The sequence below is a fragment of the Zootoca vivipara genome, chromosome 7, assembly GCF_965207765.1.
Source record: "Zootoca vivipara chromosome 7, rZooViv2.hap1.1, whole genome shotgun sequence".
In the NCBI taxonomy this organism is placed as follows: domain Eukaryota; kingdom Metazoa; phylum Chordata; class Lepidosauria; order Squamata; family Lacertidae; genus Zootoca; species Zootoca vivipara.
Genome location: NC_142590.1, coordinates 57,159,279 through 57,185,727, shown reverse-complemented (window position 1 = coordinate 57,185,727; position 26,449 = coordinate 57,159,279). Strand labels below are relative to the sequence as shown.

The window sequence follows — 26,449 nt, the reverse complement described above, 5'->3', positions numbered from 1 at the left end:
GCGTGAAGCAGCGCCGCACGAAGCACCAAGGGCACGAGCGGCAGGAGGAAAGAGAGAGAGGCTCGTTACTTGCGGCACTTTAAGAGAAGCAGCCAGAACCGATCTCCACATTCCGAGCCTCCCTTTTGCGCGTGCGGGCATGTTAAAGCCCCGATCACTTCACTCCCCACTTCTTCCTCGCCATCCCTCCCTTTCACGCATTGCCTTGACCCCGCAGCCCCCCTCCCTGGCCATCTTCCCCTAAGTGCAGCGCTGCTTCGTGAGCGCTGCAGCCGCACGCTCTCTGTGTGTGCTGCAGCTGCACGCTCTCTGTGTGTGCGCGTGTCTCTTTCTTTCTCTCCCTGTGCGTCCGTCTCTCTCTGTGTGTGTGTTTGTGCGCGTCTCTTTCTTTCTCTCCCCGTGCATCCGTCTCTGTGTGTGTGTGTGTGTGTGTGCGCGCGTCTCTTTCTCTCTCTCCCCCGTGCGTCTCTGTGTGTGTGTGTGTGCGCGCGCGTCTCTTTCTTTCTCTCCCCCGTGCGTCCGTCTCTCTCTGTGTGTGTGTGTGTGCGCGCGTCTCTTTCTCTCTCTCCCCCGTGCGTCTCTCTCTCTGTGTGTGCGCGTCTCTTTCTTTCTCTTCCTGTGCGTCCGTCTCTCTCTCTGTGTGTGTGTGTGTGCGTGTGTGCGCGCGCGTCTCTCTCTCTCCCCCCCGTGCGTCTCTCTGTGTGTGTGTTTGTGCGCGTCTCTTTCTTTCTCTCCCCGTGCATCCGTCTCTCTCTGTGTGTGTGTTTGTGCGCGTCTCTTTCTTTCTCTCCCCGTGCATCCGTCTCTCTCTGTGTGTGTGTTTGTGCGCGTCTCTTTCTTTCTCTCCCCGTGCATCCGTCTCTCTCTGTGTGTGTGTTTGTGCGCGTCTCTTTCTTTCTCTCCCCGTGCATCCGTCTCTCTCTGTGTGTGTGTTTGTGCGCGTCTCTTTCTTTCTCTCCCCCGTGCGTCCGTCTCTCTCTGTGTGTGTGTTTGTGCGCGTCTCTTTCTTTCTCTCCCCGTGCATCCGTCTCTCTCTGTGTGTGTGTTTGTGCGCGTCTCTTTCTTTCTCTCCCCGTGCATCCGTCTCTCTCTGTGTGTGTGTTTGTGCGCGTCTCTTTCTTTCTCTCCCCCGTGCGTCCATCTCTCTCTGTGTGTGTGTGCGCGCGTCTCTTTCTCTCTCTCCCCCGTGCGTCTCTCTGTGTGTGTGTGTGTGTGCGCGCGTCTCTTTCTTTCTCTCCCTGTGCGTGTCTCTCTCTCAGTGTGTGTGTGTGTGTGTGTGTGTGTGTGTGTTTGCGCGCGCGCGCGTCTCCCCCCCCCCACAGAGAAAAGGTTCCGCTTCGGCTCGTCATTCAGCCGCGCGCGCGCGCCAGGGGCATGGGCCCAAGCCTCGTCCCCCTCGCGCTTCCCTCACAAGCATCTCAGAGCGGGACGGGTCACGGCCTCCCTCCTCATTCCTCGGCCGGCGTGAGAGAGCCCGGGGAGCAGAAGGATCCCAGGTTTAACCCCCAGGTACCCCCAAGTTTGAAATTCTGGAGAGCTGCTGCCAGCCTGGTTGACAGTAAAACCTGGATAGCACAGTAGGCTAGAGTGTGGTGTTTATAATGTGCGCGGAAGAGAGCACCGAGTGTCCTGAGCCAGTGGGACCCAGTTGTACCAGCACTTAAAAAAAAAGACACCCCCTGAAAATAAGCCACCGTGTGTTTTTTTGAGGAAAAAAAGTTATAAGACGGTGTCTTAAAAAAGGGGAAACACGGTAAGAGCAAACTTTTTGTGGCTTTTGTAGATCTTACATCTGCTTTTGATTCAATTTGTAGGGACAAATTATGGCAAAAACTATATGAAACAGATATTGATAGACGACTTCTCAAAATGCTTAGGGAGTTACATACAGACACCACAGTCAAATTCAGAACTGGGATGTCAGGCAACTATACTGACCCAATGCCACTGGGGAAAGGGCTTAAACAGGGTTGCTTGTTAGCGCCGTTCCTCTTTAATTTTTATATAAATGACATTGTTCAACATATGGCGAAGTACAAGTCATCAGCTCCTGCCCTGGAAGGCAAACACCTGAATATATTGCTATATGCTGATGACATGGCTGTCATGGCACTTACTCGAAGGGGTCTACACAGCATGCTGGAGGGGCTCGCAGCTTATTGTTCCCAAGACTCTCTAAAAATAAATTATGACAAAACCAAAATTGTGGTGTTTACTAGAGCTTGCCACACATTTAGATGGTCTTTAGATGAACACATAATTGAACAGTGTCCTTTTTTAAAAATATCTTGGTATAAATTTCCAAGCTACATCTAGCTGGCTTGCCCACTGCAAGGCTGTAGCCCTTCTAACACGTAGGACAATCGGTGCTCTGCTCAGCTTTTTCTATACGAGGGGAGGGCAACTGGTGATCCCGGCACTAAAAGCTCTTGTTGGAAACGTGATTCCCTAGATGCTATATGGGGTAGAACTCTGGGGATGGAATCAGAAGCTGCTAGAACGGCTTGAAATCTTCCAATATTTTTATCTCAGAAGAATTCTAGGCCTCCCTCAGGGTACTCCAGCAGCCTTCTTAAGAGTGGAAGTAGGATTACCTTCTGTGTCTGCCAGGGCCCACTTAAGATTTCTGCGTTTTTTATCAACCTTGCAGATGCCTCAAACACCTTATTGGCTAAACAAGCCTTTGTATCTTTACAACTTAATACTACTTGGTGTCAAAACCTATTAGATATTGTATCCAGATACAATCTACCAGAGTTTAATACTCTCAAACTGTGGAGCCTTGATAAAGTTCGGGAATGGATCTTTGAAAAAGACGCCTTTTTAGACACCACGAAGATAAAAAATTCTGGGTTTTCCTACTGGTTCCCCCGAGTAAAGGCAGTCAAAATCTGTGCCAACTACCTGGTGGATATCACTGATCCCACCCTTCGGAGAGCTTTCACCATGGCTCGGTTTCAAACATTGCCAACTGCATACCTGACTGGTAGATTTACAAAAATCCCAGCAGAACACCGTTTATGCCCTTGCTTCACGAAAATTAAAGAGGATCTTATACATTACCTTCTCTATTGCCCCATTTACTCGGGCTTTAGAGACGCGATGCTGCAAACTATACCCAACTCTATAATAAATCCTGAAGATAGAGTAAAATTTTTGTTAGTTAATGCTAACCCACGAATTACCCATGTGGTAGCAGTCTTTGTGATGAAGGCCATGAAAGCCAGGGAAATATTTATAGATGATAAAGTAAATACCCCTTCATCTTCTGTTTAACTCTTTGCTTGTTTTCCTTCTCTTTCTGTTTTGTGGGATGAAGGTTTTGTTGGGATAGTATGTAATGAATTTTAACATTTTTAATTATTGTTGTGTTGATATTTGTGTACAGGCATGGTCCTCACAATAAACAGTTTTGTTGTTGTCTTTTATTCAACATTTTAATTTATTTGCACACATTCTAAGATAAACAACATTTCTTCTCTATACATATTTAATCAATTTAAATAAAGATGCACAATTAGATTTAAAAAAACAAAGTATAACAGACAAAATACCTTCATGAATAGAGCAAGCTTGAATTCAAGCTATCTGAAGCACTGCACTTTTCACTCTAAATGATTTTAATGGGAGAGTTATTTTACTTAACTTGTTCCCACTGAAATTAAGGTGTTGTAAAAGTGTTCCTGGATTTTTTTGGTTAAGGATGCAGAGCTTTTGTTTGCCTATGACATATATGGCACATATAATATTAGGCATATATTATTGTTTACACTTTTGAAAAGGAAATCAAGGCAGCTTTTAGAATTCTGCATGAGAAAGGCTTGAGGAAGTCAAAAGTTTGGTAAATTTTAACAGCTACACTTGCCCCCTCCGTTTCATGAGATGAACAAGATTCTAGGAAACAAATGGTAACATTTCACATTTCCTACACAGAACCCATTACATCTTTACAAGGTTTGAAGAAATAGTAAAACACCTTGCCAGCATAGATACACAATCAGTTCTGTTTGGCTCTGTATTTGATTAAGGCACTTAAAGAGACATTCTTCAAGGGAAACTGGAACCCAGTTCTACGCAAAAGTAAGAGCAAATGATGAGAGTTGTGTTGGGGTCTAGTACTGCTTCATGCTTCAAGTAGCTGAATAGCCTGGATGGCCAGTTTTTAATGAAAATTGCTTTGACTTTCCACATAGTCCTTCCCTCAATTCTCATTTCCAGTTGTAAAAATCAGAACTGTTAGGAATTAATGATCAGCTGGAAGGGTGCTGGATTACAGTTGTACTGAAGAAACTTTGTTCAATTGAGAACCTTTGGGTTCCAATCCAGATTTTGATACCGACTTGTCAAATTGAGCAGGCCTAGAAGGAGCTTCAGGTCCTCTGTAAAAATAAAATAAAATATTTAAAATTAATACCTATGTTCCAAACATTACATCATTTTGTTTTGTTTTCCTGTTAGGAAACAAAAAATCAACACACAAATACATCTGCATTCCACTTCATGTTATTCAAATTTTAAAGGTAATGTAACTTTCACACTGAAGCAGCACTGCTGTTGCTTCTTGGGCAGGAAAATCAATTGCAGAAGCTACAGAAGTAATGCACTGATTGTTAGCCACTGAAGGATATTAGAAGAACAGCAAATAAAGTGAATTAGGATCATATAAGCAAAACAGATATAAGCGTGGGAGACTAACACACTAACTGTAGAAAATAGTGACTCCTAACAGATTCTTCTTACTGTAGATGAGCCTGCCCTTCTCTCCACTGGGGTTGTTATTGCCTCTGCATCAAACAGAAATCTTGCCTTTGACAAAACAATCAGCATGCTTTGGTATCAAATCTGAGTCCCACAAAAGACTTAAAAGACATGTAACCTACCTGGGACAGAAATTATTGCACTGGATATTCATAATGAGTAAATAATTTCTGTATTAATCTATGGAAACAGCTTAATTAGCACTCACAAAGCTACAGGAAGATATATGCATCATATCAAAACAGTAAAATCATGCATACAATGCTACAACAAAAATGGAAAGCCCCGGATACAAAAAAATAAAATAAAAACCATTTTCTTACTATGTCTGAAAGCAAAAGCCACAGACTGCAATACACATTTGTAAAAGAGGGAATGTTTTATAACTTTATTTAATAGTAGATTTCAAGATTTTCAGGGCCAGAATAGTCATTGGCAAGTCAGTATTAGGATGGACACATCAGAACACCAAATGGGATAAAATACTGACTAGCCATTCCAGAAAAATTACTGTGCTAGCAGATTAGTGCAACTGTTCAACAAAAAATGTGCAAGCCCTTTCTGAACATTAAGCACATGTATGTAGAAAGTGTAAGCAAAGTAGAAGGCAAAGTGAAGTCAAGAAGCATATGGTAGCTCATTCAGCAACCAAGAAGGCTACAGAGAATCAGGGACAGCTTCTCTTGGGCTGACTCACCTATTTTTCATGGAAGACCTGTATTTCCAAAACGCAGTAACTAGACAAGGCACAACTAAACAAGCCAGGACAAATCCTTGAAGGAAAAAAAGAGAAATAAATCCAGTGATATATTGTACAGTGGTGCCTCACTTAACGAATGCCCTGCAAGACGAATTTTTCGCTAGACAAATGGATTTTGCGATCAGAGGTTGCCTCGCAAGACGACAAGTTTTTCTATGGCCGCCGCTTCGTCTTGCGAAGCGTGGCCATAGAAAAACAAACCTCCAACTGCAAAGTCCAGCGTGCAGTGAAAAATTGCCAGGGCTTTTTGCCGCCTGCCTTCCCCTTGGCCACATCGCCGCACTTCTGTCGGGCGGGGGGAGGGAGGAAATCCTGGATCTGTCAGGTGTTTTCGCTGGCTGCCTTCCCCAAGTCAAGGGGAAGGCAGCCGGCAAAACGCCCCCGCATCGGCGCGCTTTCGCCCCATCACCTGGAGCCAAAGCGTGCCGGTGCGGGGACGTTTTCACTGGCTGCCTTCCCCAATTCAAGGGGAATTTGAATCCCTGCAATGGTTTGAATCCCTGCAATGGGGTGAGCTCCCGTTGCTCAGTCCCAGCTCCTGCCAACCTAGCAGTTCGAAAACACGTCAAGTGCAGGTAGATAAATAGGTACTGCTCCGTCAGGAAGGTAAACGGCATTTCCGTGTGCTGCTCTGGTTCTCCAGAAGTGGCTTTGTTATGCTGGCCACATTACCTGGAAGCTGTACGCTGGCTCCCTCGGCCAATAAAGCGAGATGAGCGCCACAACCCCAGAATTGGTCATGACTGGACCTAATGGTCAGGGGCCCCTTTACCTTTATGTACATTACAGGAGCAAAGTTAGTGGAGGAAGCAGAGCTGGCCTCACCAAATAAATAAATAAACAGCAGATCTTGGAGAAAAGTTTGCACCCTAAGCATATTTGAAAAGAATTAATATCTTCTCCAAGTTGGAGTCTTCAACATTTAAACCAAAACTGGATAAAAAAGTAAAGGAAACACACATTACCACAAGGCATGAAAGTACAATAGCAGCGATTGTACACCCAAGTAACTTATTCTGTAAGTGCTTACCGATAATAATTGCTGGGGTGTTGTCAGAATCTAGAAAAAAAGTAAATAAAAAGTGTGAGCTAAAATTTGAAGCAATGCAATTGTGACAGATCGTAGTGTGCTCTCTCTCTTTCTATGGAAGTATGCATTTATGTGTGTCACACTGAATAAAACAAAGTACAACTAATAACTGGAGATAATCTACTCCAGTACACAGTGGAAGATGGAACCAAGAAATGGGTTTCCCACTTTAAAAAAATTCACATACATTCTATTTTTTTCCTTTAAATTACTTATTTAAGCCTCTTCCTTTCCAAACATCCCAAGGCAGTTTATATAATAAAATAAAATAAAATAAAATTGAATACTGAAATGTTAAACATGTTAAACATTTTAGTAAGTATTAAAATATAAATAAACTCAAATAAAATCAACAGCAAACAATAAACAATGTCAGAGACATATACTGTATAGAATCTAAAATAGAATAATATCTAGTCACGAAAGTCTGAGCATACAAATATATTTTTAAGTCTTACACCCATAAATCAAATACAAAATATATTACAAATCTGTAGATAAAGTTAATATACCATATATTCCAGCGTATAAGACGGCTTTTTAACCCCAGAAAATCGTCTCAAAATTCGGGGGTCATCTTATACACCGGGTAGTGCCCGCTCGGCAAGTCCTCCGTGTGCTGCGCTAAACCGGGGACTCACCGAGCAGCACAGAGACTCGCCGAGCAGCGCCAGAAATCGCCCATATCCAAAATGTCCACAGCGCCAGAAATCGCTTCTGAGCATGTGCGGACATGAGGACATGCTCAGAAGCAATTTCTGGCGCTGCAGATATTTTGGATATGGGCAGAAATCACTTCTGTGGCTGCGAAGACGCGATTCCGGCGCTGCTCGGCGAGTCCCCGCTGCGCCAGAAATCGCAAGTACATAAAATATAGAGAATATCCCAAACTCTATATTTTAACTTGGAAATTAGGGGGTCGTCTTATACACCCAGTCGCCTTATAAGCCGGCATATACGGTAGCAACACAGCTGAAACACCTTCCAAGGAAAGGCAGCTGCCTATATGACAAGATGGCTGCCTGATGTTCACTTGAAGCACAATCCAAAGGGCAGGTGCTGCCACACTAAAGTCCCTGGTCTTATTGGACATAAGATGAACCTCAGGAGAACATGGCACTACTGAGAGTGTAGGTCCTGAGGGTCAAAGTGTCCAGGCAGCAGTATACAAGCTAAGGTGTTCCCTGGTTTCAAGTTGTTCAGGACTAATAACAAGACAGCAAAATAAGCCTTTGTAGCTTTCACTGCCATACACTCCAACATGTGTCTGGTTAACTTCATATGGAGCCTTACATCTCTTGCACTCTAGTTGTCATCCAGCCTGCTTCACTGCTGTAAGTACCACAGAAAACCAGGAAGCAAAGTGGGCTCAACAGTGCCAGAGAAGGGATCCAGGGTCAATTATGTCAAAAGCCCGCTGTATCTCCCTATTTCAATGTGAGATTAAGGTCTCAGGAGAACTGTTGGCTGTCTACTACAAAATGCCCCAGAAGAACCCATCAAATTCCATTAAGTCTCAGGGGGGCAGATCAGATGAATGGGTCCTCTCTAATGCAGAGGAAGCGTAGTCACAAGAAGATAAATACATAAAAAGGACCTTTTTATGTGGAAGGTGCCAGGTTCAATACCCAGCATCTCCAGGTAGCACCCAGGATGTCCCCTGTCTGAAAACCTGGAGACTTGCTACCAGTCTGAGTTGATAATACTGAACAAGCTACCAACTGTCTGGATGGAAGGCAACTTCCCTTTCTCAGCTCAAAACCATTTCCTATTTTTAAAAAGCTGCCACACTCATTAGAAGTGTTATTCCCCCCCTATTCCACAGGGGGATGTACTAGGACAACCGATCTCAGTGATCACGGGTAGGAGGAGGAGTTACGCTAAGACCAGACCATGTCATTACCGAGGAGGCAGGTTTAGTCGTTTGAGGACTATCCCTGCCTCCGGGTCTTGTCTTGTCTGGACGGACACTGGAATCAGCAAGGGATACCCACAAGACCTGAAGGTGCTGCTGTGCAATGCCAGGTCTATGATTCATAAGACCACTGCCATCCATGACTTGATTGTGGATGGAGGACTTGACCTGGCATGTGTAACAGAGACTTGGCTGGATGAAGCAGATGGGCCTGTCCTTGTCACCAGGTTTCTCTTACACACAGCAACCCAGGCCTTGTGGGCGGGGAGGGGGGGGTTGCATTGATCTTTAGGAAGTCATTAGTTTGCACCAGGTGTCCTATTGGGAAGACCCAGTTCTCTGAGTGTATGTTCTGGAAGTTGGGCAATAGGGGCAGTACAGGATTCCTTTTGGTGTATCAACATCCCCGCTGCACCAAGGATTCCCTGCCTGAGCTGCTTCAGGTTGTGACAGATGTTCTCCTGGAGATGCCTAGTTTGGTTGTCCTAGGGGATTTTAACATCCACGCTGACATTACCTTAAAGGGGCCACTCGGGACTTCATGGAAAGCATGGCCTCCATGGGGATGTCCCTGAATAAGTCTGGCCCAACTCATAGCCGCGGATATGCCTTAGACCTGGTGTTCACCTCTATGGATGCTGGTGATCTGACACTAAGTAAAAGCAAAACTAAAGAAGTGCCATGGTCAGATCACTTTCTGGTGCAACTGGACTTCTCTGCGACCCTTCCCCTCTGCAGGGAGATGGGACCGATTTGGATGGTCCGCCCCCACTTAATGGATCCAATGGACCGATTTGGATGGACCCCACTTAATGGATCCAAATGGTTTCCAGAGAGTGGTAGGGGATGCTTTATCCCATGTTGATGGCCTTTCAGCTGATTCCCTGGTGGCCCACCGGAAGGTGGAGTTATCAGGGCTATTGACTGTTTGGCTCCGAAGCGCTCTCTCTGATTGCATGGAGCCCGGACAGTCCCGTAGTTTTCCAGGGATCAGAGGGCAATGAAACAATCGCTGAGACGGCTAGAGCGCCGATGGCAGATAACTCATCCTGAAGCTGACCGGACACGGGTTAGAGCTCAATGTTGAGCCTAGCAAGTGGCAATAGTGACGGCAAAGAAGACTATTGCATCTGCAGAAAACAGCAGCAGGAGACTCTTTCAGGTGGTTCGCAATTTAGTGGAACTACCTGCTCCATTGGGGCCCAGTACAGGCCACATGATCTCCTGCAATGATTGTGCAAAGTTTTTTGCAGATAAAGTCACTCAGATTTGGCAAGAGGTAGACTCCACTGTGGGAGCAGGGCAGGGCGGGGGAGTGCTAGAGTCCTGTCTAGTCAAGTTGCGTTGGATCAATTCCAATCTGTTACCTCTGAGGATGTGGACAGGCTGCTTGGACGAATGAAACCAACCACCTGTCTCCTTGATCCTGGGCTTATAAAAGTTAGCCGGGAAGGGCTGGGCGATGGGCTTCGTGGGGTGGTGAATGCCTCTCTCTGTGAGGGAGCCTTCCCAGAACCACTGAAAGAGGCAGTTATTAAACCACTTCTTAAAAAAAACATCTTTAGACCCGGCCAATATGGCCAACTATCGCCCAGTCTCAAATCTTCCAATCTTGGGCAAGGTGATTGAGCTTGTGGTGGCTGAACAACTCCAGGCACGCCTGGAAGAAGCAGACCATTTGGATCCCTTCCAGTCGGGATTCAGGCCTCCTCATGGGGCTGAAACTGCCTTGGTCGTACTGGTCGATGATCTCCAGCGGGCTAGGGACAAAGGTGAGAGCTGTTTCCTAGTTCTGCTGGATCTCTCAGCGGCTTTTGATACCATCGACCATAACATCCTTCTGGACCGTCTAGAGGGGCTGGGAGCTGGGGGCACTGTTATACAGTGGTTCCGCTCCTTCCTCCTGGGCCATGTTACGAAAGTGGTGGTGGTGGTGGGGGGTGAGTGTTCAGACCCCTGGGCTCTCACTTGTGGGGTGCCTCAGGGCTCTGTCCTCTCCCCCATGCTTTTTAACATCTACATGCAGCTGCTGAGAAAGATCATCAGGGGGTTTGGGCTGGGTGTTCATCAGTATGCGGATGATACCAAGCTCTACCTCTCTTTCAAATCAGAACCAGTGAAGGTCCTGTGTGAGTGTCTGGAGGTGGTTGGAGGATGGATGGCGGCTAACAGATTAAGGTTGAATCCTAACAATACAGAAGTTTGTATTTGTATGGGGGACACGAGGTGGGCAGGGGTGGAGGACTCCCTGGTCCTGAATGGGGTAACTGTGCCCCTGAAGGGCAAGGTGCGCAGCCTGGGAGTCATTTTGGACTCACAGCTGTCCATGGAGGCGCAGGTCAATTCTGTGTCCTGTGTCTGGTACGCAGGCTGAGACCCTACCTGCCTGCGGACTGTCTCACCAGAGTGGTGCATGCTCTAGTTATCTCTTGCTTGGACTAATGCAATGCACTCTACGTGGGGCTACCTTTGAAGGTGACCTGGAAACTACAACTAATCCAGAATGCGGCAGCTAGACTGGTGACTGGGAGCGGCCAAGACCACATAACACCGGTCTTGAAATATCTACATTGGCTCCCAGTACATTTCCGAGCTCAATTCAAAGTGTTGGTGCTGATCTTTAAAGCCCTAAATGGCCTCAGTCCAGTATACCTGAAGGAGCATCTCCACCCCCATCGTTCTGCTCGGACACTGAAATCCAGCGCCAAGGGCCTTCTGGCAGTTCCCTCGCTGCAAGAAGCCAAGTTACAGGGAACCAGGCAGAGGGCCTTCTCGGTAGTGGCACCCGTCCTGTGGAACGCCCTCCCACAAGATGTCAAAGAGAAAAACATCTATCAGACTTTTAGAAGACATCTGAAGGCAGCCCTGTTTAGGGAAGCTTTTAATGTTTAACAGACCATTGTATTTTAATCTTTTGTTGAAGCCGCCCAGAGTGGCTGGGGAAACCCAGCCAGATGGGCGGGGTATAAATATATTATTATTATTATTATTATTATTAGTCTAAACAAGCTTATTAATTTGCTGTCACTACCACCTTTCAGCTGTACCTGGATCGCCTGCAGGAGTCGGCAGTGGTTTGTTTGTAGGTCCTATAAAAAGAGGGGGGTTGTTGTTATTTTTATATTTATTTATTTACATCATGCCTTTTTCCCAGACAGGGAGTCAAGGCAGCTTACACATAAAATGGTAACAGCTTTAAGAAGTCATGTAAAAAACAATTTAACACTTATCTCACTCTCTCTCTGTGTGTGTGAGTGTGTGTGTGTGAGAGAGAGAGAGAGAGAGAGAAAGAAAGAGAAAGAGAAAGAGAGAGACCTATTAAAAATACAGATAATTACAATAACAAACATCACCGCACCAGTCCCACCAGTTCTCGACAAGGGTCCATTTCCTCCACTCTGGGTCTCTCCATAAGCTTACTCCTTGGTCACTCTCCACTTATTGAAATGCATCAATTCATAACAGTGAAAAGCAATTGTTTACTGTTTTCCGGGTTTAAGGCGTCATCTCCTCCTCCTCCTCCATAATCCACTTCTCCTCCTCCTCCTCCATCATCCACTTCTCCTCCTCCATCTCCTCCTCCTCCATCTCCTATTACTCCTCCTCCTCCTCCTCCTCCTCCTCCTCCTCCTCCTCCTCCTCTAGTGGTTGACACTGTGGTGGTTGGACGAGCTGTGAAAGAGATTTATATCAACTGCTCTGCATTTATGCGTTCTTTCAAAATTAGGAGTCAGAAAGGTCTTCGCAGGTAAGATTCACCTATTGTGTGAGCAGGGCGGTCCCTCCCCTTACCTGGCCGATCCCCTGCCAACGCCTCCCCAGGTGGGATTGGGCGATTGGCTGAGGTAGGCGGAGACCTCCAGGTATGAAGCCTGGGGAGGATGAAGCCAGCCCAAACTACCAAGAGCCACACTGGGATCTGGGGGGGGGGGGCTGCGCGCAACGACACAAAAGGCGCCCCCCATTTGACGTGGGGAGCGGTCATTATGCGTTCTTTCAAAATTAGGAGTCAGAAAGGTCCGTATAGGGTGCCACATGGTCTCAGGACACCAGGTCCTCTATGGTCTCAGTCTTTGGAATCAGCTTTAGGAAGTTAAAATAGTTTTTTTAAAATAATAATAATAATAATAATCTGATGTTACTTATATTTTGAATTTTTTTATAGGCCAACTTTTTTTCAACATCTGATTTTATCTGCATTTTTTCCTCTAGTACTTTTTCTCTAGTACTTGTCCATCATTGGGCTGGTAACAGAGTACACGTGGACAGTCAAGGATTACCATTACTGATGCTACCACTGATGCGGAAGACGGGACAGAACAAAAGAGAGAAATGTCTGAGTAGGCTGGTGAAGTGAGCAAAGCAAGCGGCCCAGGAAAAAGTCACTGCCATGCCCACATTGCTACCACCACCAAAAGAAGGAAGATTGCACTTCAAAACTGCAGGCTTTCTTTTGTGGGTCAAGATGGCAGAGGGTGGGATGAAGGAGAAAACTCCTTCTGCCCCTTGGTCTTCCTGCCCCCTGGTGGCAGGCAGCCCCAGCAGGAACAACGAGTGAGTCACTGGCCTAGGTAGGTGGAACGGGTGGTGAAAGGGCGAAATCACTAACCAGTATCATGGGTTGTTACTGGAGGAGGAGGAGTGAGTTCCACCAGATGCAGTGATCCCCTCTCCTCACTCCTCCCCCATCCTGGTAAGTGGCTGTGACCCAAGAAGTCAGGAAAACAACAGAGCCCCATCCATGCTGCCACCTAGTGGTTTAATTATGAAATCTTATATATCCTATTAGCATTCATGGAGTAAGATAATCCTGACTTAAATATGAGATATTAAAGTCACATTTTTCTAACTCACTTGTGCTAGAAGTTGGTTTTTTGGTACTTCTAACTGGACTGATGGTGGCGGAATCTGGCAGAAAAGAGAGGGGGTAAAGAAATAAGGATGTTCTGCTTTAAAGTGTAATACATTACACAATAGCTCTGACATTTATTTTTTGAATTTATACCTTGTGATTCCTCCCAAGGAACCCATTTAAGTGTAGGAAGATACTTACCCCTAACACATGTTGGAACAGGCGGGTGCCAGAAACCGTCAGCCCCACATGTACTACTGTCATTCCCCACCAGAGTGTATCCACGATCACATACAAACATTATGTGATTTCCATAGGTGTACGCTTGCTTATACGCAGTTGTAATTCTTCCATTTTTTATGTTAGGTCTACTGCATATGACCACTGAAAAAACAGCATTTAGAAATATACTTGTTATTTAAACCATGGCTTGCTAAACCTTGCACATGGATTTAACTACTGCCAATAAACTACAGTCTGATGTTAGCATATAAAATATAAATTGTGGATTTGCATTACAGGTGTGCCCAGCACTCTTTTCTTAACCGTGGCTTGCTTGGCCATCCCACCTAAAACAGTCACCAAACTGCAAAGATGGGAAGGAAGAGCACCCGGAAAACAAAGCAAAGGTTTGCTTATTTGTCTGTGAGGAAATTCTAATTTTACTTGTGCCTTGTTATATCATGGGCTAGTGTTCTATGCAAACCAGACCAATGTTCCACCAAAGCAGCAGCAGTGACTTTAAACTTGTAAAGCTCCCAACTTTGCCAACTTTTGGCAAAAGGGGAATATAATTAGCTATGCCTGTGATAGATTTTTTTTCTTAAGCTACTTCTTATAATTACAGTGGTACCTTGGGTACTCAAACGCCAAAAACCTGGAAGTATTCTGGTTTTCGAACGTTTTTCAGAAGCCAAACGTCTGATGCGGCTGTCAGCTATTGTTTCTGGGGCCCCTGCACTAATCAGAAGCTGCGCCTTGGTTTGCGAACATTTTTTGCTATTTATTTTGTGTTTTCGTTTTTGAGGCTTTTTCGGTTAATTTGTTTTTGTGACTGTGTGGAACCCAGTTCAGCTACTGATTGATTGTGTGACTGCAGAAATGGATAAAAGCCCCCCATCCAAACAATGACTATCATCAGTGCAGGTAAGAAGAATTTTTTTAAAAAAATTTTTTTTATCATCTACAATACTGTCTTATTTATTTTATAGTACAGTACGTTGATTATTGCTTTCATTTTATGGATCAATGGTCTTGTTAGATAGTAAAATTCATGTTAAATTGCTGTTTTAGGAGTTGTTTTTAAAAGTCTGGAATGAATTAATCCATTTTGCATTACTTTCTATGGGAAAGCATGCCTTGGTTTTGGAATGGACTTCCAGAACAAATTAAGTTTGAGAACCAAGGAACCACTGTATGTTTATTTTGCATTTATTCTCTATATAAAAGCTATGTATCAATGAATGGTTCAATTCCTGTATTCTTGATACCTTATGTGAACCTCTGAACTATTAATTTCCTATATATGTCTCTCTCAAAAATTGTTTGCCTAGTTTATCCACACAAATGTTTAGGATGTTTAGTCGATAGGTTGCTCTTACCTTGAGTCTTCCAAACACGGGAAGCTATAGGAATGGTATGTTAAGGACATTTTAATGGTCTAGTTGTCAAGGAAGATTGACGATAAGTGGGTGAAATATGATTCCTGAGGCTCCAGAGTATGGGGGGTACTCAAGATAATGAATTAAAGAAGATAATATAGAGGAGCAAGACCTGTGACCTCTCTTTACATTTGAGTGTTATTGGCTAATGATGTATTGTGTTTGAAAAATCTTGTAAAAGCTTTGGTAGAATGTGCCTTCGAAGCAGTTCTTCTAACTGGTGGTTCTGGTTTAGAGAGGCTTCCCAATTGCAATAGTTCCTCTAATAAACTGTGTCTCTACCGGATGCTGAGCTTGTATAGCTCTCTTGGTTGCATTTTGCTTTAAGGTATTATTTCTTCACCTAGGCATGAACCATTAAGAGGTGCTTTGGAAGTTAATTCATAGCATACCTGTTTGGGATTTTTAAAATTTTATTTTATGGATAGGTGAAATTGGAAGTGGACACACAAAAACTGTTTCTATTTCTGGTGACTTCAAATACTAATTAAGCCAATTAAAATATATAATCTCAATCCAGCTAAATTTCTAGAGGTCTATAAACTGCTTCAGAGACAGGCATTATCAAAGTTCCTGCGCAGAAAGCCAAACAAATTCAAAGGATAACAATTACTGTATTACTTAATACTCCTCCTTCATTTATTGCAGGAAATATTATATTATTTTGATATATTGCAGGAAATATTTATATTGTTTTTATTCTTCCTGTTACCCTGAGCAAAACAACCTAAAGGCAATGATTAAGTCCAAATTAAATTAATCAAATACATAGCTCACAACCAAATCTAGGTTCCTTTGTTCTCAATGGGACATAATCGTGATTATTTTAATTGGATCAGACCATAAACTTCTCTGAAAATGACTCAGGTTAAAACAAGCAACTCATTGAGGGGGCAATGCTGTTGCATCTCCCACATTGAATCACTTGCAATCCCACTGAAAACCTCACAGGCTGAACAGCATCAGCACAGTGCTTAGCAGACTTCAAAATCAGCTCATTCCAACAAGGATTTACTTTTTCCAGCCATTGTATGCAAATGACATTAACAAAGTACAGGAAAGGTACCAAACATTAGTTTTCATCACCTTTACATTCAGGTGCAGCTGGACGCCACTCTCCGTTTACACCATCTGCAGCCACTAAACATGTAATAGTACGGTTTCCAATAAGTGAGTGATAAGGATCACAAGTGTACGTCACTGATGTGCCATAGCTATACTCTCCATCAGATGTGGTACTGTGTTGACCATTGGCAATCTTAGGAGGGGGGAAACAGGGGACTCCTGGGGATCAAAAGCAACATTAGTAGTTCAGTGGGACTACAATTGTAAAAGCATCTCTGTTAGCATTGTATTTGGACTAAGTTATTTTCATGGAAAAGATGTTCCACTTTATGAAGTAATCTTCTGATAATTCGAGGGCTGAGCATCCATTTTAACTGTCACCCAAACACTGAACCAAAGTGGACTGCTGTGTAGGTATTACAACCTCCTCAAAAGCAAACTAGATCTTCTGTGAAGCAAGGTGGACTTGAAGCTTCACACAGGGAGCTGTCAAAGCCCCAGGGCCACCTTCAGAGCAAGGAATGCTGGGGGTGGGGGGAGACCCTGTGGCCTCAAGAGACCTTTGTCCTCAACTTCCTTACTATTAGCCTTTATTTTCCCTCATGCATGCCTATGGCGACAGGGCTGCCTTCACAGCTGTGTACAGAGAAATAATAAAGGCTGACCCCAAAATACAGGGTTATCAAACGGGATTTAATGACAATATACATAGTCCATATACAATTACAGATTACTGTCTCAAACAAATTCAGACATGAAATAAAACCAAAATAGATAAACCACAGGTATGTGAATGCATGAAAGGTAGTGAATAAAACTGTATATACATTAGACAGAATGGGCAGACAAGGAAAGGACACAAAAACAAGGACCCTATTATACCAAGGGAAAGCAATGAGAGTATTTGAATGCCCTAAGTCACTTTATCAACCATGTTTGCTTGTAGGTCAAATAAATTTGCTGAATTCCATAGTTTTTTTTAATTAATAAAAAGTATTTTTAAATTATGTAATAAAGGATGAACCCCTGAAAACCACTGGGAGGGGGGAGGGAGCCTCCCTATGCAGAAAACCACTTGAAAGGTATGTAAAGGGGCCCAGAAGAGGCTGCTTTAGATGAAAAGGCAAATGATGTTCCAGGAGGTTTCCAGTAATTCAGGGGGATCTGACCCAATTGTTCCCCAATCCATCCACAGGTGAAACTCTAATTCCAAGAGTATATAAGTCCCCACAAGTTATATAGGGCAACCAATAGATGACTCAAATTCAGGCTCCTCACAGGCCATTGTTAAGTGTTAAGCACCCAGGCCAAAAGGTGAGCCCAAAAAACATAGGTAAAAATGCTGAGGCATTATGGAATCTGCTGTAGCCATTTTTTAATTCACTTCATATTATATTTTTATCCCACCTTCCCTGCAATGAGTTCAAGCTCTCCAAAAACTAAGAGGCTACTATTATAAGCGCTTGTCACCAACACTGGATGCCAATAAGGCATTAAAGAAAATTTTTACTCTCAGCTGGCACCTAAGGAAGATAAAATTATCCTCCTGGGTGATTTTAATGCAAGAGTTGGGCGAGATTTCGATCTGTGGCCTGGGACTATTGGGAAAGAAGGAGTTGGCAACAGCAACCAGAGCGGAATCTTACTTTTGATGATATGTGCAGCACACAACCTTGTTATTACCAACACACTCTTTCGACAGAAAAATAAATTTAAAACTTCATGGAGGCATCCTCGGTCAAACCACTGGCACCTCTTAGACTATGTTATTGTCCATGCTAAAGATTGCCGTGATGTGCTCCTTACTAGAGCTATGACGAGCGCTGACGACTGCTGGACAGACCACCGACTAATACGCTCCACGATGGCTATCAAGATTATACCTCAACACAGGCTTCAAGGAAGGAAACCAAGGTGCAAAATGAACACTCAAACCCTTCAAGACCCCATTAAGCGGGACTGCTTCCAAACGACTCTTAAGGACCATCTGCTTTCAGAATTCCCTGATAACATCGAGGAACACTGGACCAAGCTAAAAACATCCATTATTGCAGCCTGTGAACAAACTATTGGATACTAACCAAGAAACACCAGGACTGGTTTGATGAGAATGACACTGAGATTGAACACATGATTGACAAGAAAAGGAAGGCCTTTCAGATCTGGCAAAGGGATAGAAAGAGATAGAAACTGTGCCACTAAGAAAAAAAACTATGCCAACGCTAAGGCTGAGGTTCAAAGAAGAACCAGAGAACTAAAAAAAGCTCAAGGGATCCAGCACTTAGCTGACCCTCATGATGCACAGAGTTTCTTTAAAGCCACAAAGACCATCTATGGGCCAATAAATCATGGCATATGCCCCTACGCTCAGCAGACGGTAACATACTTCTAAAACAGGCATCCCCAAACTTCGGCCCTCCAGATGTTTTGGACTACAATTCCCATCATCCCTGACCACTGGTCCTCTTAGCTAGGGATCATGGGAGTTGTAGGCCAAAACATCTGGAGGGCCGCAGTTTGGGGATGCCTGTTCTAAAAGATAAAGAAGCTATTGTACTGCGCTGGAAAGAACATTACCAACATCTCCTTAACCACAACTCCCCCATAGCTGCTGAGGTCCTCTCACAAATTCCGCAAAAACAAGTTAGAGATGAGCTTGCAATATCTCCAAATTTGGGAGAGTTGTGTACAGCTATTAACCAAATGAAAAACAACAAAGCCAGTGGACCTGATGGGATACCTGCCGAAATCTTCAAAGTGGGCGGAATTGAACTTACACAACAACTTCACAAGCTCATCGAAAAAATCTGGGAAAGAGAAGAAATCCCAGCAGACTTTAGAGATGCCAAAATTATCAACAGAACTGATTGTGGAAACTATCGAGGCATCTCTCTATTACCAGTAGCTGCGGCCGGCAAAATTCTTGCAACGATCTTAGCAAACCGTCTGGTAACAATATCCGAGGTGACCCTTCCTGAATCCCAAAACAGTTTTCAGCCTTCTAGGGAGACAGTGGACATGATTTTCTTTCTTTTTTTTGATATATTTTTTATTAATCGTTTTGTCAACAAACATACAAAAATACAAAAAACATCAAGATACAAAAATACAAAAATCAAACAACATATAACAGAAAAATATATCATTTCTCATCCATTTTGGTAATCATTGTCTTCAGGCTTCCCCAATTCCCTACTATCTGATTTTCATTTTTATAAACTTCTATAGCAGTTTCTAAATCATCTTTCTTACCCATCATCTAATCTCTTTAAAACTTCATAATTAATTCATCTTCATATCATCTATCCTTATTTCAAACTTTTAATCTTCTATTATTTCCCTAATGCCTTAACCTCTTTGTTTTCCTGGATATTCAAACTCTAATTATCGAATACATTCCCTATATACATTTTAAATTTCTTCCAGTCTTTTAAAACTTTGTCATTTGTCTGGTCCCGGAGTCTTCCTGTCAATTCTGCCAATTCCATATAGTCCATCATTTTCATTTGCCATTCCTGCTTCGAAGGCAATTCCTCTTTTTTCCAATATTTTGCTATTAAAATCCTAGCAGCTGTGGTGGCATACATAAACAGATTAACATCGTCCTTGGGAATTTCTTCCCCAATTATTCCAAGCAAAAAGGCTTCCGGTTTTTTCAGAAATGTGTTTTTAAACATCTTTTTCAATTCATTATAAATCATTTCCCAGAAGCCTTTTATCTTAGGGCATGTCCACCACATATGGTAGAATGAGCCAACATCCTGTTTACATTTCCAACATTTATTGTCGCTTTTGTGGTACATTTTAGCTAACTTGGCCGGCGTCAGATACCATCTATACATCATTTTCATCAAGTTTTCCTTCAACACCGTACAAGCCGTAAATTTCATACCTTTCTTCCATAATTTTTCCCACTCCGACATCATCACATTATGACCCAGATCCTTGGCCCATTCAATCATAACTGATTTTGTTTGCTCATCTTTCAAGTGCCATTCTAACAGCAAATTATACATTCTGGACAAATTCTTGTGGTCTGTCTCTAATAACTCCGTCTCTAGTTTCGATTTTTCTGATTGGAATCCTAATTTTTTGTCTAGCTTGAATGCTTCATTTATCTGCACATACTGAAACCAGTCGCTCAACCTATCTTTCAATTGTTCATATGGTCTTAACTTAAAGTGGTTTCCCACTTCCATCAAAATATCTTTGTATTTCAACCTATTCTCATCCATATTTGTCCTTTTAGGTTTCTTTGCCTCAAGTGGTGAGATCCACCTAGGAGTTTTCCTTTCCAACAAATCCTTATATCTCATCCAGACATTAAACAATGATTTCCTAATTATATGGCTTTTAAAGCCTTTATGCAATTTCACTTTATCATACCATAAATATGCATGCCAACCAAATGCATTATCATGGCCCTCTAAATCCAACAAATCATCATTATCTAGCAAAAACCAATCTTTCAACCAACAAAAAGCAGCAGCTTCAAAATAAATCTTTAAGTCCGGCAAGGAAAATCCTCCTCTTTCTTTAACATCAGTCAAAAGTTTATATTTAATTCTTGGCTTCTTCCCCTGCCAGACAAATTTAGACAATATCTTCTGCCATTCTTGAAAACATTTCATTTTGTCAACTATCGGTAGGGCCTGGAATAAAAACAACATTCTCGGCAAAACATTCATTTTAACAGTTGCTATTCTACCCATTAAAGACAAATTCAACCTCGTCCATACTTCCAAATCTCTCTGGATTTCTTTCCATAATTTCTCATAATTAAGTTCAAATTTTTTGACGTCATATTAACTCCTAGATATTTCACCTTTTTTACACACTTCAGTCCTGTGCATTCCTCTATATTCTGTCTCTCTTGTAATGTCAAATTTTTATCCAATACTTTAGTTTTCCCTTTATTCAGCTTAAAACCCGCCACACTGCCAAATTCTTGAATTATCTGCAGTGCTCTCACTGCACTCTGTTCGGGATTCTGCAAAGTCAATACTAAATCATCTGCAAAGGCCTTTAACTTATATTGTTTCGAACCCACTGTAATCCCTTTGACACCTTCATCGCTCCTTATCATATTCAGCAAAACCTCTAGGACAGAAATAAATAACAGGGGGGAGAGTGGGCACCCTTGTCTTGTTCCTTTCTCAATTCTTATCTCTTCTGATACCACATTATTTACAATAATCTTCGCTCTTTGCTCAGAATAAATACCATTAAGCCCATTAACAAAATTTTGGCCAACCTCCATTTTTGCAAAATTTCTTTTCATAAAATTCCAAGAAATATTATCAAAGGCTTTTTCGGCGTCCACAAAGATTAACATTGCTTTGGTGTTTATTTTCACTTCCAGTCTCTCCAAAATGTCTATTATAAATCTTACATTGTCCTTCATATGTCTTCCAGGCAGGAATCCTGCCTGGTCTTTATGAATTAAGTCTTTCAACACCCTTTTCAGTCTTGACGCCAAAATACTAGCAAATATCTTGTAGTCCACATTTAATAAGGAGATTGGTCTATAATTCTTAACCTGAGTCTTGTCCACATCCGGTTTTGGTATCAGAGAGATAAAGGCTTCTTTCCAAGTCTCTGGTGCTTTGCCCCCCCCTAGAATCTCATTTGCTACCTCCATTAAAGGTTGTATCAACCAGTTTTTTAATGTTTTGTAGTACTTGGAGGTAAGTCCATCCGGTCCTGGGGCTTTGTCGCTTTTCAATTCTTGAATTGCCATTTCAATCTCTTGTCTTGTAATCAGTCCATTCAGTAGGTTCTTTTGTTGTGCTGGAATTTTCTGCAGTCCATTTTCTTTTATAAATTTCTCTATCCCATCTAAATCTTCTTTTTCCCTTTTATATAGCTGTTTGTAGTATTTTGTAAAACATTTCCTTATCTCTGCAGGGTTCTCAATAGATTTTCCTTCTTCCATAATCTTTATGATAGTATTCTCTTTTTGTCTTTTCTTCAATTGCCAGGCCAACAGTTTCCCACATTTATTAGCCGATTCGAACGATCTTTGCTTCATTCTTCTAATTTTCCATTCAATTTCTTCATTTACTATTTGGGAATACTGTACCTGCAAAGCTTTTATCTCTTTTTGAACTTCCTGACTTTTCGGATTATCTCTCAATTTTTTTCCATTTCTTTCAATTTGTCCAAAATATTTTCCTTCTTTTCATTTCTCTTCTTCTTCCAAATTGTATTCTGTTGAATCAAAAATCCTCTCATTACTGCTTTGCTGGCATCCCAGACCACTGTAATATTTTGTCCTTTATTCAAATTTAATTCGAAATAATCTTTCATCATCTTCTGGGCCTTATTAATTATCTGGTCATTTCTCAATAAAGAGTCGTTCATTCTCCATCTAAAAGAACCCTGCAGATACTGTTTCATCTCCATTAGCACTGCGTTGTGGTCTGAGTAGGTTCTGGGGCATATCTCGCTTTTTGTCACTTTTGGACATAAGTCCTTTGTAATCCAAATGTAGTCCAATCTACTTCCTGACTTTTGCGAGTCCGAGAAAAAAGTGAACTCTTTTTCCAATGGATTTCTTAGCCTCCAAACATCTACTAAGTCTAAGTTCTCTACCAAATCAAAAAAAGTTTTTGGAAGCTTACCATCATTGGATATTTTATGTCTTTGAGTTCTGTCCATCATCGTCGATACAGCCCCATTAAAATCTCCCATCATTATGATCTTATAATCCAAATAATCCAACAACGCAGTATGTATATTCTTGAAAAAGTCTGATTTAGCTTCATTTGGTGCATAAATTCCAAGTATCAAACATTTTTCGCCTTGCAGAGATATTTCCACTGCAATATATCTCCCTATTTCATCCTTAAACAACAATTTAGGATTGTATTTTTCCTTTACATAAATGACTACCCCTCTTTTCTTAACTTTATCAGCAGATATAAATTCTTGGCCCAATGACTTATTTTGTAGAATTTTTCTATGAGTCCTGATTACATGGGTCTCTTGTAAGCAAATAATATCCAAATTCTGCTTTTTGACTACATGGTAAATCTTCCTTCTTTTAACGTTTGAATTTAGCCCATTCACATTCCACGAAAGTACTCTTAACGCCATCTTGTCTTACTTTATAATTTAAACGTCTTCCCCTGGCCCAGCACCAGTCCCAGCTCCTAATCCTGCCAGCAGTTCTAGATCGAATGCTCCTGGTCCAGCTCCAGCTCCCAAACCTTGATCTCCAGTTGATGGTTTAAAATCTTCTGCGTGGCTTTCCAGAAATCTTCTTTTATCCTCGACCGATCGGATCTTGTACTCTTTTTGTTTATATTTAAATGCCAGGCCCTCTGGAAATTTCCACTTGAAAAAAATATTTTTCCTTATCAGAATCGTTGTCAGGTCTGTATATTTATTTCTCTTAGCCAAAAAGAATTTAGGCGTTTCTTTAAATAAAATTATCGTATGCTGGAGGACTTCCAATTTTTTCTGATAGTGGTGGCCTAGTATCTTATCTCTTTGATCCTTTGTTTGAAAAACCACTATACAATCATTCAAAAAATTAGAATCTTTTTTCTTTTTTGGGCCTACTCTGTAGGCCCTCAAAATAGTGGCTTTTATCTCTTCTTTATCCAGGCCCCACCAGTCAGAAAATTCTTGAGCAATTAAATCTCCTAGATCTCCTTTTCCCTTCTCCAGCTCCGGCAAATTTCTAAGTCTTAATTGGTTCTCCTTATCTTTTAATTCAATAAAAGCAAGCCTAATTTGCGTTTCTTCCTGCAACTTTTCTAAGTCCGTTAACTTATTTGTTTCAATATCCGTCACTCTTACATTTAAACCAGAGACCTGCGTTTTTACTTCCTGAAGGTCTTTTTTCAGTACACCAAATTCTTCTTTAAATTCCTGGAGACACTTTGTAGTAGCTTTAACCTCTGTAGTTAAACTTTGTAGGCTCTGCTTATTGTCTTTCATAAATTCCAAAATTTGCTCTTGAAAAGCTTGATCTCTGGACTCCCTTCTCAATTGCATTTTTTTATCCGTACCCGACATTTTCTAATTATATATTCCACCTTTATGGTTATCAAATAATTTGTAATCCACCAGGCAGCTAATGTGCCTTCCCACACCAAAAAGCTGTAATCCACAATATAATTGTTCTATCTTCAGGTCCAGAGAGGTGCCTTCTTTGCAGAGTCCCAAATTTTGTAATCCACTTAGCAGCTAGTGTGCTAGACCAGTAGAACTTCTCTTTAAAAATATTTTATAATCCACACAGCAGCCAACGTGCTGGAAATCACATAAAATCTTCACCAACCAAGTCACAAATCATTTGTAATCCACACAGCAGCTGATGTGCTGGCAAACACCTTTTCTTTCACCAAAACCCAAAATATTTTGTAATCCACACAGCAGCTGACGTGCTGGAAGTTAGTTTCGTTTCCTCTTAGTTCAAAACACCACTGTATTGCCAACAGTGGCTGCAGTGCTGGAAAACACTCACTTTCCTCCAGCTGGTTCCCCAAGGTCACCCAGCCTTCATGAAACCCAAACAACTGAGTAGGTGCTGGGGACCAAGTTCCTTTCTCACAGGCAACAAGTACTTTCAATCCATAGGGGTATAGCCAAGATCCATCAGTCTATTGCAGTTTTTTCAATATAATTCCAACAATGTGGCAAGTCTTTAGCTTCCAAATAACACTGTCCCAACTTTCCAAATAGTTACAAAGAAGCAGACTTCACAGCTCTTTCCCAGTTCTTTTGAGGCTTTGTTACACTAATAAAGCCTCTATTCTCTGGCTGAGCTGACAGGTCCTCCTTTCCAGCAAATGACTCCCTTTTGGTCTTTACAGCTTAATTGCTTAATTGTTCTCTGAATACACCTAAATCGTCTCCCCCCCCCTCTCCATAGGGGAGGTTTGACAGCTCTCCAGCAAAAGTCTTGGTCTCTAAAAAGTCTTTGCGGCTTCAGTAACTTTTGCTGCTGCCGCTTCAAACAGTAGATAGGGGCTGGCTTCCTTCTTTTAAACCCCTTATCCGTGGCCAAACTCTAATTTCTCCAATTAATCTAATTAATTCCGCTTGTTACTCACGGTTCATTGCATTTCGTTTGAAGGAAGAATCACCCGCTGTTGCCAGTCAGTCTTGCGGCTTCGCACTGTCAAGGGAAGCGCCAGGTCCGTTCGCGCTGCAGCTCCGACCCCCTCGCTCTCGGCGGCTTAAAAAAGCCTTTTCCCGGGGAGGGGGGAGCCCGCAAAATCCGCTGCCGAACCACCACGTTCCCAAAAAGCCCTTTTTGGGATTTCTGAGGGCACACGCTGCGCCGGAGCGACGTGCCCAGTCCTTGACGCGCCAGGTTTTACTCCGCGAGCAAAACCTCGACCGACATGGCCGCGCGAGCGACCGGAAGCTGACAGTGGACATGATTTTCACCGCTTGACAGCATCAAGAAAAAATGCAGAGAGCAAAACCAACCCCTGTATATGCCGTTTATTGACCTGACTAAGGCTTTCGACACTGTAAATCGTAATGCCCTGTGGACTGTCCTTCTGAAAGCTGGCTGCCCAGATAAATTTGTAAACATCATTTGGCTCCTCCATGATAATATGACAGCAACAATTGCAGATAACAATGGCTCTCAAAGTGAACCTTTCACAGTCGTATCAGGTGTTAAACAGGGTTGTGTTATTGCCCCAACTCTATTCATTATTTTCATTGCCATGATCCTACACTTTGTCGACGGGAAACTCCCCAGCAGAGTAGAAATCATATATCGAAGAGATGGAAAGCTCTTCAATCTGAACAGGCTGAAAGAAAAAGTAAGGTTACCGTAATTTCCATCATAGAGATTCAGTATGCTGATGACAATGTAGTGTGCGCATGCTCAGAGGATGACCTCCAAACCATCCTAAATATCTTTGCAGAAGCTTACGTAAAACTTGGCCTATCACGCAACATCCAAAAAACCAAAGTGCTGCACCAACAAGTACAAAATAACCCCTCTGCAGGGCCACAGATCAAACTCAGTGGTGTAACGCTGGAAAATGTTGATCACTTCTCCTACCTTTCCACAAGGGCCAACATTGATGCCGAAATCCAGCATCGCCTGAGCTCTGTGAGTGCGGCTTTCTCCCGATTGAAGTGCAGAGTGTTTGAGGACCGGGACATTTGCAGGGAAACCAAAGTGCTTCTTTACAAAGCTATTGTACTACCAACCTTACTATATGCTTGTGAAACATGGACCACTTATAAACGCCATCTCCAACTCCTCGAAAGATTCCATCAAATGTGTCTCCGAAAATTTTTACACATCACTTGGGAAGACAGGCAAACTAATATCAGTGTACTGGAAGAAGCAAAGATCACCAGTGTTGAA

The 26,449-nt window shown here is 42.5% G+C and overlaps 1 protein-coding gene across 4 annotated transcripts in view; it reads right to left on the bottom strand.

The window, feature by feature from the left end:
* Nucleotides 1-3,410: 3,410 nt before the first annotated feature.
* LOC118088518 (C4b-binding protein alpha chain) overlaps nt 3,411-26,449 on the bottom strand; it is a 32,107-nt gene continuing 9,068 nt past the window's right edge. For all 4 annotated transcript variants that reach the window (XM_088673396.1, XM_088673398.1, XM_088673400.1 and 1 more), the window contains 8 exons: nt 16,123-16,320; nt 13,577-13,759; nt 13,378-13,431; nt 12,007-12,195; nt 11,571-11,612; nt 6,549-6,578; nt 5,456-5,531; nt 3,411-4,379 (listed from right to left, as the gene is read on the bottom strand). In XM_088673396.1, coding sequence (XP_088529522.1) covers nt 4,271-4,379; nt 5,456-5,531; nt 6,549-6,578; nt 11,571-11,612; nt 12,007-12,195; nt 13,378-13,431; nt 13,577-13,759; nt 16,123-16,320 — 881 coding nt within the window. In that variant the 3' untranslated portion in view covers nt 3,411-4,270. The remainder of the gene's footprint in view (nt 4,380-5,455; nt 5,532-6,548; nt 6,579-11,570; nt 11,613-12,006; nt 12,196-13,377; nt 13,432-13,576; nt 13,760-16,122; nt 16,321-26,449) is intronic.